The 17,649-nt window shown below is 45.1% G+C and overlaps 1 protein-coding gene across 1 annotated transcript in view; it reads right to left on the reverse strand.

Moving 5' to 3' along the window:
- Positions 1-17,649, reverse strand: part of KNL1 (kinetochore scaffold 1) — a 598,022-nt gene that overhangs the window by 174,144 nt on the left and 406,229 nt on the right. The window contains exon 19 of the mRNA XM_085626857.1: positions 15,098-15,137. Coding sequence (XP_085482983.1) covers positions 15,098-15,137 — 40 coding nt within the window. The remainder of the gene's footprint in view (positions 1-15,097; positions 15,138-17,649) is intronic.

Here is a 17,649-nt window from a genome sequence, read left to right on the forward strand (position 1 = left end):
AGGCATAGAGCCTCCTGAAAGAAAACCCAGGACCCCACTCCGCCTGCTTGTTACAATACCATATGGCAGGGCTGTTGTCTGTAAGAACCTGCATCAGCCTCCCCTTAATGAACAGCAAGGAGGCATTCGGATGCGGCCGGACGGCTGGCAGATCGATGCAGACTAGCCCTCCATCAGAGACCAGATCCCCAGATCTCCACCTCCCCCAGATGACTTTCTCATCCCTGCAAGGATGAGTCTGTCACTACTGTCACCTCTGAGTGGGGAAGGAAGAGGGACCTGCCGCTGGACCAGTTGCATTTGAGCAGCCATCACTGCAAATCTCGAGCAGTCTCCTCCAGGACCTGGATGGCATCAGCCAGATTGCCTTGATGCTTGGCCCATTGGAAATTGAAATTCCATTAAAGAGCACAGCATGCTTGCGCTGTCTGGCACAGCTGACAAGGAGGATGAAGAAGGTGAAAAGGCCATGAAGTCTCCAAGCTGCTCGCACTGTGATCCAAGACTGAGCCTGAAACATTGAGATCATAGCCCAAATGACCAGGACTCGTGGTGAAGGAAACGCCCTGCTCACCACTGTGTCCAGGATTACCCCAGTGAATGTGAAGGAGTCAGGAGGGAATTTGGCTCAATGATAGTGAACCCCAAAAATATTAAGATGTTTGCCATCGACTGACTGGCAAGCTGCCTTCAACAGCCAGTCGTCAAGATACAGAAATACTAACATAACGTGTATTTGTAAAGCGCCCTCACCCGTAGGTATCTTGGTGTTGAACAACAGATATTTATTGTTACCCAACTCAATGGTACTTATTTTATCGATCTCAGATGGATGAAAGGCTGAGTGGACCCGCAGGGATTTGAACCTGTGACCATGAGGTCGAACACAGGCCCCTGCAGTGGGCACATTAGTCCAGTGAACCACCAGACCCGGCTACTAAATACTGGTATCCCTGACCTCCAAAGATGGTAAGTGACTATTGCCATCACTTACGTGAACACCCAAGGTGAGCTAGTGAGGCCGAAGGAGAACACAGTGAACAGAAAATGCATGCTTCTGGTCTACCTTGAACCAATCAATCTGGGAATTGTAAGTGCGCTACTCACCCGTGAGGGTCTCAAGGCGCTGAGGGGGAGGGGTGGTCCGCAAATCTATTTAGCCGAAGAACCAGGTCTTGAGGGTCTTCCTGAAGGTAGGCAGGGAGTGGGCGCGTCGGATGTCTGCCGGTAGCTCGTTCCAGGTCTTGGCTTCAATGTGAGAGAAGGATCTTCCGCCTGCTCTGGCTCTGTGGATGCGCAGGGTTTCGGCCAGTGCGAGGTTGAAAGATCAGAGGTTACTTTTGGGTACATGGAAGTTGATTCTGTCATTGAGGTATCTGGGTCCGTTATTGTGTAGGCATTTGTAGGCGTGAGTGATGACGAGTCTGGCGGCGGTGTTCTGTATTGTCTGGAGTTTGCGGAGCAGGGACTTGTTGATGCCGGCGTAGAGTGCGTTTCCATAGTCCAGTCTGCTGGTGATGGGTGCATGGGTGACTGTCTTCCTTGACTCAGGGGGGGGGGGATACACTTTAAGGTCTTGCGGAGGGTGTTGAAGCAGCTGGTGGTGACTGCGTGGACCTGCCGGTTCATGGTGAGTGATGAGTAGAGTACGATGCTGAGGGGGCAGGTGGGCCAACGAGGGCGGTCGGCCACCAGGTGCTTTCCCATGCAGAAGGGGTGGTACCGAGGACAAGGACTTCTGTCTTCTTGACGTTGAGCTTCAGGCAGCTGTTGGTCATCCAGACTGCGACGTCTTGCATTCCTTTCTGGAAGTTGAGTTTGGCAGTGGTGGGGTCTTTGGTTAGGGAGAGGATGAGCTGGTGTCGTCGGCGTTGGATAGGATGTTGAGGCCGTGTTGTCGGACGATGGCTGCAAAGGGGGGCCATGTAGATGTTGAAGAGGGTGGGGCTCAGGGATGAACCCTGTAGGACTCCGCAGGTGATTTTCGTGGGGTCAGAGAGGAAGGGTGGGAGTCTGACCCTTTAGCTTCTTCTTCCAGTGAGGAATGATCGGATCCAGTCCTGGGCTGTTCCTGGTATGCCTGCGTCGTGTAGTCTGGCAACTAGTGTGCAGTGGGAGACAGTGTCGAAGAAGGCTGATAGAGTAGGATGAGGGCTGCGGAGTGGCCTTGGTCCAGGGGGGTGCGGATGTGGTCTGTGGTGGCGAGTAAGGCGGTCTCTGTGCTGTGGTTGCTTCGGAATCCGGTTTGGGACGGGTCGAGCACGGCGTTCTCTTCAATGACTTGTGTCAGTTTCCTGTTGACTGTTTTCTCAGCAACTTTGGCTGCAAAGGGGAGGAGCAAGATGGGCCGATAGTTCGGCGGGGTCAGCTGTGGGCTTCTTGAGCAGGGGTCTGACTTCTGTGCGTTTCCAGTCATCAGGGAAGGTGCCTGTTTTGCAGGTGGTGTTGATGGTGCGTTGTAGTTCAGGTGTGATGGCGGCCGCAGCTCTGTGGTAGATGTGAGGGGGGCAGGGTTCGGTAGGGGCCCCCCAAGTGGATGCTTTTCATGGTCGAGGTGGTGTCTTCGGCTGTGATCGGTATCCAGTTGGAGATGGTGGGATGGCTGATGTTTCTGGGGGGCGGGCCGTCTGGTGGATGGTCGAAGTTGTCGTAGAGTTTTTTGATCTTGAGGTGGAAATAGGTTCCAAGCTTGGCGCAGAGGTCTTGGGATGGGGGGGATGTCTGTGGCTTTGCTGCGTAGGTTGGTCAATTCTTGAATGACACTAAAAAGTTCCTTGGAGTTGGTGGAGTTGGCCAGGATTTGTTGTGGATGAAGTTCCTCTTGGTGGCTCTGATCTGGTTGTGGTAGTCCATCATGGTGTCCTTGTAGGTGTGGTTTCTCCAGTTCTTCTCCAGGCGTCTGCAGGTGCGTCTGGCTTCTTAGAGTGGTGGTGAACCGGGTGGCTTTCCTGGGGCATTGTTTGTCGGGGTTGCGTAGCGGGCGAGCTCGTCTGCGCAGTTGGAGATCCAGGTGTGGAGTTCTCTGGCTGCGTCAAGTGCGGAGGTGTGGTTGTCACGGGTGAGGGTAGAGTGAAGTTGCTAGTTGGTAACCCTGCTCCAGTTCCTTCGTGGTGGGTGTGGGGCTGGTTTGGGTGCCTTGGGTTTGTTGATGGCGAAGTGTACGCAGTGGTGGTCGGTCCATGGCGGCTGCATTGTGTAGCTGAATTGGATGCTGTTTCCTGCCGCGAAGATGGGGTCGAGGGTGTGTCCTGCTCTGTAGGTCGGTGGGTTGACGAGTTGTTTAAGTTCGATGCTTGCGAGGTTGTCACGAAGGATAGTGGAGTTGGGGTCGCTGGGGTTGTCGAGGTGGAAGTTCAGGTCTCCAATGAGTATTTAGTTTGTTGAGGCGATGGCGTGGGGTGCAATGAAGTCAGTGATGGTGGTGGCGAAGGGTGTACGGGGGCCGGGGTGTCTGTAGACGAGGGTTCCTCGGAGTGTGGCTTTGGGGGTGGCCAGGATCTGGAAGTGCAGGTGTTCGGCAGAGGGGAAGGTTTCACTGGAGGTGGTGAGGTGGAGAGTGCGCTTGTGGGCGATGGCGAGGCACCCTCCTGGGTGGTTGGGGTGGTCTTTCCTCTGGATCTTGTATCCGTCTGGGATGGCGGTGCTGATGTTGGGGGCGGAGGATGCGCTGGTCCAGGTCTCTGTGAAGGCAGCGATGTCGGGCGAGAGAGAGTCTAGTAGATTTCAGATTTCCATGGCGTGTATGTGTACGGAGAGTAAGTTGAGGAGGATGCATTTTAGGGTGTTGCTGGTGCTGGCGTCGGCGGTGTTGGAGGCCGAGGTGGCAGTGAGGGTCTGGCGGCAGTGGAGACAGGAGAACTGGCCGTGGGTCGTGTTCGGCGAGGCCTGTTGGCATTCTCTAAGTCTTCCAGGGTTGAGTGCGAGGAGGGTGGTGGTGTCGTAGTGATGGGTAGTGAAGTCCAGGGTTCCTGGCACTGGCCGTGGACGGGCTTGGCTTAGGCGCGCCGGGCGGCGCCCACCGCTATTAAGTAGGGGAGGTGGGAGGGAGGAGAGGCTGGGAGGCGGAAGTGGGGGAATTCCAAGTGGGAATTCCAGGGGGTCACAGGGGCAGCAGCGGCGAAAGGAACTGGCAGGCACGAGAAAATTAAAACAGTGGTGGAATTAGAGCAATGGGCACAATAACAGTGGCACAACAGGGAAAAATTAAGAAAGAAAAATGGCTGAGAAAGGTTACAGTGGTTGCAGGCAGTCTGGTCCCAGTTGGAGCAGGGGCAGGAGCGGGCTGCAGCCTCGAACCTCCCACGGAGGAGGTCAGGGTCTGGAGGCAAGAGACTGCACAGCGGAGCTGTGGGGAGAGAGTGGACCTAGACCGCATAACATTAGTGGGACTGCAGGACGGGTATAAAAAAACAAGCATCCTACAGGTCAAAGGACACCATCCAGTATCCCGGGTCCACAGCAGAGAGGATCTGGGTCAGTGTACATGAATAACAACCCTTGCTTCTCAAAGTTCAGTAACCTCTCCATAACACTGGAATCAAGCTATCCTGGCTTAAGAGGGGTGAAACCCCGAAACCGGTCCTAGGATGCTTGTTTCCAGTCCAGGGAGGACCTGGCTTGGCAGTTAGGGCTGGACTGTTCTCATGAGGCACAGGGTCAAGACTGATTTGCATAGGGCCGGGTTCAAACTGGATTGGCATGGTGAGCAAAAAAAACATGGATTTAGGCCCAGATCTCTGTACTGGGGTGAATGTATGACATTGTTCTGTATTCTGTCCATCAACTGTTGGTTTGCATCCGTACCCTTTCAATGGCATCCTTGGAGAAATAAATGCACTTCTGTCAGAAATTCGCTCTGAAGTTGGATCGCAATAGCAGACGGGCCGAGAGAAAAGGCAGCGCATAGCCATTCTGAGCAACCAGTAAGGCAGGCCCTCTATTGAGCGTCAATTTGAGCGGTCATGGGAATGGCCTCGGGAACGGGACAAACTTTGCATTCATGATTTGGAGCATGGGCGGGATCTAAGCAAAGGCTGCAACTTCTTGTGTAAAACGACATACAGATGTGCCTCCGGGTGTATGGGGGCACACTTATTTCCAATCCAAAAATCTTTATTCGATTTCTAATTCATCCAAGACAATTCAAAAGACATCTAAAATCAATTCATAATACACCATGTCAAATATAATACACGCCCGAATGGATGGATAAATACAATTACCATAAAAATGCTCTGTACAAATATAAAAATAAAGTAAAAATTTTGATAAAACTTTGTAGTTTTTCAGAATACGGACTTCAGATTTCGAAGCGAGGTGTTTAATAAAAAGGGGCAAATAATCCCACAACAAAATACTATACAGTTTGGCGTAATCTCATTTCATCTAAAGCTTAATCTTGGTGACGTGCTCTTATTGCCCATGCTAAACCCAGGTATTTCGCCATTGCTATGACAATCACTTCTGTTGTGTCGGTTTATAGGATTCTTTCAGCTTCACTGGCCCTTCTTGTTCCCAAGAGCTTACAAATTGGTGTCAACCAGACACGACGAGGGGCTTTGTATCCAATACATTCAAACAATAGAGGGGCCAGTGATTCTTTGTCATACTGGCATAACGGACACAAGTCATTGCTATGTTTGGACCATTTACTAGTAAAGACTCTTAATGGCAATGTACCCTCCCTAAACTGGAAATGTAGTTTCCGCTCGTGGGGCTTTGTGATAAAAATCCCAATATTGTTCCAGCCTAGGAATAGGTCCAGAAATAGCCCTGTTAGAGAAGAAGACTCACAACTTCTCACAATATTAATCTGGACCGATTCCCAAGATTTGGCCTTCAGGATCTTTTTGGGTGGAAAAATTGTGTTTTTAGGATCAACCCACAAATAATTCATACCAATGTTCGTTAGGATAGCTCTAAGCTCCCTCAACCATTTTATTTGATGCGATGTGTCTATCATTATTATATCTAGGAAACCAGCCGCATATTCTGAGAGCTCTGGGGTGGACCAGAGTCTACGCCAGTATAAAAGACGACGTAGTTTAGCAGTGTCTGCAATGGACTCTCCCAAGATCGTTCAGTAATGGGCGAGTCGGGGTACTCCGTGGCAAGTTGGTAATAATTCTAAAAAACTTATTTTCAGAAAGTGTGAGCTTACCTAAATTCTCATGCCCCCAAAACTCTGCACCGTATAAGGCAGAGCTGATGACTTTCATGTTATAAATCTCGATTGCCGGGCTGATTATCTTAGAGAATGAGGTGTTATATTCTTTTTGCAGCACCCACTCTAGTTGTCGATGTTTTAGGGATGCTATATCGACCTGGTGTGTCCAATTTAGCCCCTCCTGGATGTTTACCCCAAGGTATGTGAACTCCTTGACTTGCTCAAGCAGGAGGTTGTTCATTTTAATGTCCCCCTTGAAGGCCCTGTGTGGATTAAAGGTCATCAATTTTGTTTTAGACACATTAACCTCCAATCCATGCCTCGAGCAGAACTCCTCAAAAATTGTTGGAGCTCTCTGGAGCCCACTCGGCGTCTTGGAAATGATCAATGTGTCATCCGCGAACATTAGTATGGGAACTTTTTCACCTGCTAGTATTGGGGCATCCGTGGGTTTTGAACTCATACAGTTCACTATTCCATTGATGTATAAGGAAAATAGTGTCGGGCCATCACATATCCTTGTCGAACTCCCTTCTCTACTGGGAAAGATTCAGTGACTTCACCCTGCGTACCTCAGCGAATCTTAGCCATGTTGCCCTCATGCATCCTAATGATAAGTGTCAACAGGTTCGATGGTAGCCCCATTTCTTGTAATGTCCTCCAAAGTTTAGCTCGTGGTACACGGTCAAATGCCGACCTAAGTTTAATAAAGACTACGTACAAACTGCCCTTAGCCAGGTTTACCGTTTTCCCAAAAAAGCAAAATAAACCTGAACACTTGGTCGATTGTAAAAGTAAAAGCTCGGAACCCTGCTTGTAGTGGCGATCGAATGCTAAATTCATCGATCCATTCTTGAACTTTGTTGAGCACCAGCTTACCCATTACCTTTTGCAAAGAATCTATTAGGCTGATTGGCCTACAAGTCCCTGGGCACGCTTTGTTCCCTTTCTTAAAAACTGGTATGATTTCTGTTCCTTTCCAAGAGTCTGGGACCAGCGCACCCTGAGCTATAGCATTTGTCAATAGGTGGATGTACTTACTCCATCTCTCTTTATCATAAAGGAATACATCCCCCGGTATTCCATCTGGGCCAGGCGCCTTCTCAGCCAAAATGGATTTCAGTGCCACCCAATGTTCCCTATAATTTTTTTCCTCTGTGTGCGGCAGTGCAAGGTCTCTGTGCGCTGCAGCCAAGGTTACGTGCGCCAGCAACAAGACCACACGTGTGGGTGCAGCGTCTAAAGAAAGGGGCATGGCCAACATTAAAGTGACAGTGCGTATGGGTCCCTTTTACACAAAGTACATTAAAAATAAAGAAAGAAAGCTTTTGTAGCACGGAATGTAAAGTGAAAGTGGTCATGCTGTGAATTAAATAGATAAGGCCCTCAGGGTACTGTTTTTAATGTGACCCCCCCCAGGGAAGGTTCCTTTTAAAGGCCAGAGGAGCGTAGACCCGCCTGCGGCGACTCTTCCCCCACCCTTTAGACCATACCATTGTTACTACTTTATAACTATCACAGGCTGCTGGTGATATTGTTGTTGCTGCCCATCAGTTTTGGAGTGTGAGCTTGCCTCTGAACTGAACTGGACCACCCGGAAAGAAACAATCCAACAATAGAGCTGGTGCCCATGTGCCCTGCCAAATAAGAGAAGTCACTATACCTCATGACTCGAACTGCTTCTTCGAAGAAAAAATTGTTGCAAATGTCGGAGCTGACAGTGCATGTGTATTTACAGCCACACATACTATAAACAAACCTCTCCTAACAGTCACAATTCTTTTTCAATGTTTTTTTAGCTCGCCGCATAAATGTAATTTCTTTTATATGTTATGTCGGGTTTATTTGTAGAGTTATCATACAAAGATGCTTCTTGGTTTTGGAAGACAGCTATAAAACCAGTGTGAGAAATAAAGCCCGGAAGATAATTATAAAAAATCTGGGGTTTCAGTTAGTGTCTAAAACAGTAGGTTTTTTTCTGCCTGCAAACCAAACTCAAAGAAGAGAGTTCCTCAGTTTGGCTGCTTCTATACAAACAGCATGGTCTCCATAAGTGGCTGTTCTGGTTTTAGCAGTGACAAGCATCAATTGGTTGAGGGAGCATGACTGTTGACAGAAGTAGCATTTATTGGCCAGAAAATATTGGATTCGGAGGTGTATCTTGGTTTTCTTTAAATGCTTTCTTTTTAAGATAAAAATGTCATGGCATAAACCATATTTGGAGAGTAAAACTTAGTTGGCTCCATTTACAGTACAATTATATGAAATCATTTGTAGTGTAGAACAGCTTAAACAACTGCAGTTGTGCAAGCTTCATTATGATTTTTTTCTTTTTTTAAAACTCCCCTAAGTGTCAATCCACATAGCTATTGACCTAAGACAGTAGTGACAATCATTCAAAAGAAAATCTGTTTTCTGTATCCTTCCATATTTAAACATAAATACAGACTGAAAAAAAGATTTTTTCTGTCTGCATGAATCTGTAATAAAAAAATTCAGTTGAAAAATTAGTAAAAACAGAACTGGGAGCCTTAATCACGACCAGCTTGAAGTTTTGCTTCGCGTGAGTCAAGACCCTTGCCCACACCTAACCATGCTAATTAATTCCATGCACATGCCATGTTAACATTATGTCAAAGCCATTTTAATTGCACATGTATGCGGAATGTTCGGCAATTAAAGTGGCAGAACACAATGTAGCCTGTCATCGCAGATATCGAATGTTCATGTTCTTTTCATTGAGAAAATACAACAGTGCCTTGTAACATGAAAAATAGCCTTGCTAAAGTTCACAAAGTGCTCAAATCCCACAGAAAACAACACATAAAACCACAAATCATTAATTTAAAAGACACATCAGGCACATTTGCATGCACAAAATGGTATATGAATAATTGGACTGGTTTGCACATGCCTAGCTAGTAATCTTTTTTTTTTTTTTTAAATGGCCATCGTGAATCGTCAGACCCACTGTCAAAGCTCAGATCTGGGTTGTGAACTCAAGCTCAAAACGTATTTAATAAGACTGCTAGTTTATTAGGTAGTGACTGGTTGTTTCAGATGATTTAAATCCTGCAAGTGGTTACTTCGTACGAGATTCTTTCCAAATTATTTGGAGCAGACCAAGACACCGGAGAAAGGACCCCGGTCCTAGATAGCCCGCAGTCAGTGCACCATTTGAAAGGGGGTCCCTTGGACACCTTTATGCTTCTCCATGCCAGTGAGTGCCGATTGTGGGCCTTTGTGAAAGTATTCCTGTTAATCGCAGCACTGTCATGCGCTGCAATTAACAGAAATATTTTCACAATGGCCCACAATCAGCCCCCAGCCGTGCCCCATTAGGAAATGAAATGCAGCAAGTGCAGGAGCTTCTTACTGCTGAATGCGTGCACAGGCTGCCAGTAAAAAAAAAAAAGCAAACTTACCTCCTGCCAGTCCCGGCGACGCGAACGCTTCGAGGGATCTGCTGTGTGTGTGCTTCAAAACAGGGGACTGCGCGCTCGGAGTGAAAGACGTGCGCGCGCTTGCGCGCAGCTTCCTGGGAACACTAGTGCCACCTCGACATCTGCCTTGCTAAAGACTGCCTCCTGAAAATAAAATTTGACGATGCCGCCCTCTTTTTCATGCACTGTGGCTTTACACCTGTGTTTTGTGGGACACGGCAGGGCGAGGAACATTCTACAATTCAGCCCACATTGTGAGTGAAAGCCAGCATGATGCACAATAGAGGTTTGCATGCTCGTGCACACTTAGTAAAAATCATTACTCAAATGGATTTATACGAGCATGCAGCCACAATCACTAAGATAACAATAAGACTAACGCTGACATGGTGGACTGCCGAAGGTGAATAGACTATGTTTTGAAGTCCGTTGTCACTCACTGGACTGTCCTGAACCAATAGGAAAGTCCGAATGGATATTTAAATAGGGGCATGGAAAAGAAAGTAATCTGCACTGAAGGCATTGAAAAAGGCGAATATGCCGAAACCGGTCTGCCTGTATATCAAGAAATAAAAAGAATTGGAGAAGAAAGAATCCGTGGAGTGTGTTGTAAATTCCTTGTGGGGGAGTTGGTGAAAAATGTAATTGCGTGTACAAGCTACTAACACGCCAATGGCACCCGCCCGCAAGATGTTCGGCAGCAAGTGGAGTTTGTTGAATAATATATATACATATACACACATACATATATACATACATATACACGTATATATACATACATATACATATATACATATACATACACATATATAAAAGCTCCATGGTTCCCACCTGTGGAGACGCACTCTGACATCCACTGCAGCAACCTTCATGAGGTAAAAGCCGGATCGGCGGGCGGATCCAGTTTACAGCATGCCTGTCGATTCAAGCCGGACGCGTTTCGTGCTCATTGCACTCTTCAGAGGCGCAACAGTCATTTTGGCATAGAGGCCACACCTCCCACTTAAAAATATGAGCCCTCCAGTGGGCGACTCAAATGAGTCTGCGTTGGTTTGTGGGTCTTGTAGTGTGTGCCTCAGTTGTGTGCTGCTGTCTGAGACGTTTCAAGCCCACCAATGGGCCTCCACTCGCACATCCAGCTTGTCAATCCTCCATGGATGCCTCCACATTGAGATTTCGTGATTCGGAGCTCCGTGGCCCCAAAGCCTTGGAGCTTTGATTTTTACGCGGCCTCCCAGCCGCGGGAGATGCACCACCCGGGTATTTGGGGCCACGGAGCTCCGAATCACGGAGTCTCAATGTGGAGGCATCCATGGAGGATTGACAAGCCAGATGTGCGAGTGGAGGCCCATTGGTGTAAACAACTTACCCAAAGATAGCCTCCTCTGCTCCAATCATTTTTCTTTCAGCAATAAATTGTAAAGAACTTTTTTGGGCAGTAAAAAGCCCAGTTCGTCCCTCGTACCATAGCGCCAGGAGACCCTCACGTGACACTGTGCTTTGAAAATACTCCAAACTACAACAAATATAACCAACCTTATAGACACATATCTTAGAAGGGAATCATCCCTACTGAACAATCAGGCTTTGAGGCCAATACATCTGTCCACAGCAATATCAATTTTACACTATTGGGCACCATTGGACAAATATTTTAATACCAGAAGACAATCTGTCTATGTGGCCTTTGACTTCTCCACAGATTCAGACAGCGTGTACAGGCCTACTTTATGGTGTAAGTTAGTTACAATCAAGTAAAGTCAAGAGCTCAGTAGATCCTTGGACACACACCAGTGACAATCTTTTACAGTTACACAACATGTTTTGGGGTGGATATCATGCTAAATGCTTGTGGGATGGCCGCATGGCTCTTGGAGTACGCAAACCACTGAATTCCAATTGTTAGGATGCAAGGATTTCGCATGAAACTATGCTGAACCATTCATGCTGGGCCATATTGGCCCTTCTCCTTTGTCACAAGTGCTGATATAGCCTAAAGTGGAACAGTCTTTCTACAGATTGTCTATAAAATGAAGAGTGCAAGTTGTCACAATCTCTAAATGATGGTAATGGATGAAAGGAGCAGGCAATGATCTCACCAAAGATCTTGAATGCTGCTGTTTGCAGGCAAAGAGTCTGCATTTGCTGTTTAGGAGTAAACTAAGCAGGTCCAGGAGGAATCCTTTGTTTAGCAAAGACTAAGAGAAGATGGCCATTCAAATGTGTGACGTATTCCAGTCCCTTTTGAGCACATCAACTTGATAGTTTGACAGCATGGTAGGAGTTTTGTTAAAATCAATGTTACATTCTGATTAATCCAATGCCATGAATTCATGCTTCAACGGAAGCTGGCCCCTTGTACTGCCCTATGCAAAAAACAAATCTCATGTTGTTCGCCCCGATTTGTTCTGATGAATGCAAGGTACAATTTTTGCTCTCAGTTCTAATAAATGTATGTGTATTTACTGCTCTTGGGAGAAATGTACGTCATAAGTTTAAAATGCTTTATGATGAACATACCTGCCATTAGGCTTTCCGGTAAGTGTCGGCCAACACAAGAATGAAAACGGACATAATGTTACTGGTGCCAGATCCTCATCCGTCATGGTTACCAACGAAACCACCAGAACAGCAACTATACCTTCTAAATGACTATTTTTAAAGTGGTTGATGCTTCTTAAGCAAATTTAAACATCCTTTTCCATAATAAATTGATTTTGGTTCTTACCTTATGTAACTGTTAAATTTATTTAAAAATTCAATTTGAACAATAATACCAAAAATGTATTTGATAGCTCCTGCGTTCTTCCACCCCATTCATTACACAGAGGCATGATCAGCATTCTCCCAAGGCTTTTCACCATGCACTTCACAAAAAGATGTATAATGCGAGATGATAATTTAGAAGAAGATTGCAGTAAACCATTCCATTTTCTATACACATAGAATGTTTTTTTATTTTTACTTCATTCTTTGAACAGACATCTCTGGAGTGATGGGCCTTTCAAGGATCCTTTCTGAATGGCTGCCATGAAGAGCACAGCTAAATAGTACAGCACCAATGATCTTTCAGGTGCCATGCTGGTGGCCATAAACAGGACCCTATGCCTCACTGTTTATTTCTCTGTTCAGAACAATTAATTCGTCTATGGTGGCTCAAGTCCGACTCCCTTTGCCAGTTGCCTGGTAACAAATCTTCCTGGTTGTAGTTCGTAGTCACTTAGCTTTTCAGTGTAATGCATGTTTAGGGGACATTTTTTATTTTTTGTCCAACTCCAAATGTGGGTGGCCACCCACTTAAAGGGTGATAACACCATAAAATAAAATTGGGCCGTTGGAGAATTTGGAGCTGCAAGACTGCTTTTCAACGATGTTTTTTTTTGAGAATATGGCAGATTGCAGGATGCAAGTGGAGAAACAAGTCCTCTTCGGCTATCTGGCTACACCGTTATGTACCTTTTAAACTTCAAGAAGAAGCGCAACAGATTTCTGAAATGTCTGTGGCGACAACAGGGTAAAGAGCTTAACACCTTAGGACTCAATAACAGCACACAAAAGTCCTATATGTAAAATGATTATCCTTGTTTAAACACTAGATAGGCAATCAATAAATTTGAAGTTAATATTTTGAGCATCCTATTCAGCAATTGTAGAACTTTAATAAAGTGAACTTCAAAATAAAGACTGGATTGAAAATAACTGGGTTAGAAACAAAATCTCTACTAGAAACGGGAATTTTTAACAACAAAAAAAATGTAGCATGTAGAGTGGGAAGTTAGTTACTTGAGAGAATGACATTTGGTTATGGTTAACCAAGCGGTAGAGCCAGAAAGGTATTTAAAGTTAATGTAAAGGAGCACATCACGTCAGCAATTTGACACTGAAGTTTCCACTTTTGTTTCAATTTTCAATATCGAGTGAGTGTAGAATGATTCGAGATGGTGGAGCCCTGTATAGACAATGGAACAGCAATAAGGTATAATAAGTTTGTGCATCAATATCTTCTGTATTTGAAAAGCGGTAATTAACCGTTCCTCTCTTTTCTTACAAAAAGGATACAATATTGGGAAGCGATAATCACATTACTATGTCTGTTTACTTTTAATTAGGAAAGCACTTCTACCACCCTTTGCATAATAACATAGGTTTACAGATGTGTAGTGAAGTTGTTTTCCACCAAGGAGTTCCAACTGGCCTCAAAGAGACGATGTGATCTGAGATCAAGTTGTCTATGTCACTTGAAACCTAGAGGTGCAAACTCCACATGATTGATAACTATCTATCTAAAAGGCTATGTTATTTTTCCCCACCGGCCACTTCCTCAGCACAACCAATTCTATTATTAAGTTACACTGGGGAAGTGTCATGGGAAAGACATGCACAACATGGCCTCTACTCCTTCAGCCTTCCTTCCACCAACTGAATATTGAAAATTATATTTACCAAGTGTCCTGCCATCCACCTCACCACACCCATGTTCAACTTTCAACTCCACAATCATTGTTGGTGCCTTCTCCACTCCCAAACAAAGAATACATGGTGCCATGGCACTCTCTCGCACCACTTCCAAAACAATATCTTTTACCTGTCCTAATAATTAAAACATTGGTCAATGGCATCTTGCCACCTTTACTCACCAAATGCTGAACATTATCTCCCTTAACCCCATTTGCCACTGTCATAGTAAAGAGCTGGCACTGTGTTGACAGTGACTTGTCAGAGTGACTTGGAATCCCTGGTCATTGTGGGTCTGAACAGGCCTGCAACTGATGGGGGAAGGTGGTGGCTGGTGCTCCCTGCGGTCAGTGGAGACACGAGTGAGGGGGCAGAAATATGACAGATTGTGAACCACTATTCTACCTCCTTACTTCGGTCACTGGAGACCCAATGAAAGAAAGAGCATCATGTCTCTATGAACACCAACTTCTGGGTCTGACTTTTAACTCCTCAGATGCCAGAGCAATGAATACTTGATTTTCAAACTAATCCCAATATAGGCTTCCAGTGAAAGCTATTCATAACATTGTGTTAGTGTGTGAACAAAGGGGCAAAGAACTGCTCCACATGGTTTTTTTCCGACCAGTCACCACAATCAAATCAGTCTACTCTCATGGACATTTTATTGTGTTTCATACTTAAGACTAAGATGTGAAATCAATAGTGCAAAACGCACCATAGAAGAGTTTAACATCAAAAGAAATGATGCAAAGTAGTGCACAGCCTGCTGGAAGGATGCCAAAAATTGGTGCCGAAGTCCGAGGAATTCCCAAGGAAGCTCCTTTGTGGCAGCAGTATGAGAGGCAGAGCAAGGCACTGCAGGTGCGTTGTCCCCCTATTGCGCCCCTCCGCATGCTTTAGCATGTCAATTTGGGGGGAAAACCATACATTTTCCATTCTTCATCCATACAAATTATGTTCTAAATTGCATGAATGTAGGATTTCTCACATCACTGTTCATAAGAAGACAAACAAAAAATGTCATTCTAACCTGTTGTACATGTCTTCACTAGATTTCAGGTTCTCCAGCTCTAAATGGTTACAGGGAAAAAGGTGAAAATGCAAGTTAACACTCAATATGCCAAAACCATAAAGCAGACTTCACAAAGCAATTAGCACGAAAGGAAACTACCACATAACACTTTCCAATGCTGACCATTGATAGATTTCCGGATTTAATATTCTCATGCAGTACACAGAAAGGCAAAAATCCATTATTTGTTCATGTAGAAGAGATAACTAATTTACTGATTCAATGCAAAAGAAAATATCCACAAGAACTTCACACACTGATGTCCCCCAACAACTTATATGAAAATATTTCCTCCACAACCCCAATTAAGGCAGCACTTCAAAAGAGTTCTTTATATGACTATTAGTGTGGCCTAAATCTCTAAAACGATGCTCTTGATTGCAAGAAAATTTTACACAATCCATCATACCGAACTTAATCGGTTTAGCAACACATCATTAAGGACATATTAGTGGCAAAGAGAAGTTGCAGGACTAATAACTCTCACATGTGCAAATACACTTTACTTGTGAACCCAGGTGAAAACCATATGGAGCATCAGGACCTATGTCTGATATATATGGAGCAAACAGCGGTCCCTCTACAAACCCTTTTCAAAAAAATAGGTCAGGGTTTTGTCCAGAGGCCCATGCCTTTTCTTCATGTACTTTAACTGCTTGCTACTTAGGGATTCCAAAAAGACCTTGCATTTACACATGAACACACATCTACTACAAATCTTTCTTAAAGCAAAATCATAGTTATGTATTCAAAACAAATATAATTTGTTAAAAAAAACAACTTACACATTCTCCAACAAAACCTCAGTTGAAGGGAAGTAATGGCTCCTACACAATACCCAAAAACCTCTGAAAACTTACCATGTACTCTGGCAATAAAACCATAACCCACCACATCATCCCCAAAGCAATGACAGAGTTGAAATGTTGGTAAAATGAAGATATTAAGTCCTATCTGTATATTCAAGAGATAATGACCCTTTAGGACTTAGTGCTAATTCAGTTGTTTGGCAAGGAGTTAAGAAAATAAAAGGAGGTTTCTTCAGATGACTTGTTGATATTGCAACTACCTCCTAGGTGGATTATGATTGGAAATCCTCACACAAGCACTTATAATGATGACATCTATTGGGAGACCAGAAATAGTTTAACAATGTATATACTTTACTGCAACAACAGTCTGTGCTATATTGTTAGCACATTTTCATGTTCTAAGTATTTGTCCGTGAGACAATGTGAATATAGGTCTATGCCGAGACACCCTGATGAAATGTAGATTTATTTTCCCCATTTCTACAAAACTATGTTATTAGAGAATTGTGTTCAATTAAATCAGGATTCCAATGATAATTGTTTCATTGTGAATAATAAGCATATGTTATAATTGACCCCGACTACATACCGTTGTTTCCATGTTTTAACATGTAAACACAGGCAATAGTTTTATGGTTTCCACAAATGCGGTTTGCCTGCTTTGCATGCACAAATAGTATTCGGCACCTTAAAGCGAGCACTATTGCCAATGCTGGGAAAAAGTACCAAAAAGGATTGTTTTTTGTAAAGAATTCATACAGGAGACAAATAATTAAATGTGACTGTAGGAAGCTGGCTCTATGTAATGTATCACAAATCTGATATACCATGTAAAGAGTCTAGGGGTTCCCTTACTAGAGAACAGGAGCTTGCTATGCAATCCCAAAGTGCTCTATTAGGGGGCAGTGTGGTCGGGCAGCCATAGGCTTAACACAGAGGAGGGAAAGACATTTGCAAATCCACACAATGATCAATAAATGACAACACAACTCAAGGAAGAGATCCACACCAATTTAGGAAAATAGAAAAAAATAGCAAGTATCTTTATATATGTTAAGGCATCAGAGAAAAATCGTTCAGGTAAGTATGTTTTTAGATATCAATTATTTTCACTTTAAAGTGGACATTTCTGAGATTTGCAATGTTATTCTATGGTAGAAGAACAAGTTCTGCAAACAGGTACAGTGCTTCGACTTACAGGACCAATCTCTAGGAGTTAAGGTGAGTGGTGTGCAAGGTTCAAGGCAGCACCAACACTACACCACCAGCGGCACAAGGGCGGCCGAGTGCAGGGTGCAAATCAGCATCGGTAGCCCAATGAGTTTCAATGGGGGAATCGGTCACTGTTAAAAGGCTGCAGGTTCTGGCTAGGAAGCCAGTTGGGGTGCACCAACAGGGGATTCAAGGCTTGCAATGCTCGGGGACCTAGGGACACCTGGGGTCCTCTTCTCCAAGGCCTGGGGGCGACGGATGCAGAGGTGTCTCTAGGTGTTTGGTTTTTCTTACCGGGAGCAGTCGTGGTTGAGGGTGCCTGCCTGCAGAGACTGCAGGCGACGTCTGGGAGTCCACAAGGGGTGAAACCACAATAGACTATCTCTGGAGGGCTGGGGAACCTTGCTGGCGCCGGTGGCCCACTTCAACTCTGGCCAGAGGAGACGGGTGCAGTCGTGGTTTTGGGTGTCAGGTTTTGGTGGTTCC

The sequence above is a fragment of the Triturus cristatus genome, chromosome 9 (genome assembly GCF_964204655.1).
Source record: "Triturus cristatus chromosome 9, aTriCri1.1, whole genome shotgun sequence".
NCBI classification, from domain to species: Eukaryota; Metazoa; Chordata; class Amphibia; order Caudata; family Salamandridae; genus Triturus; species Triturus cristatus.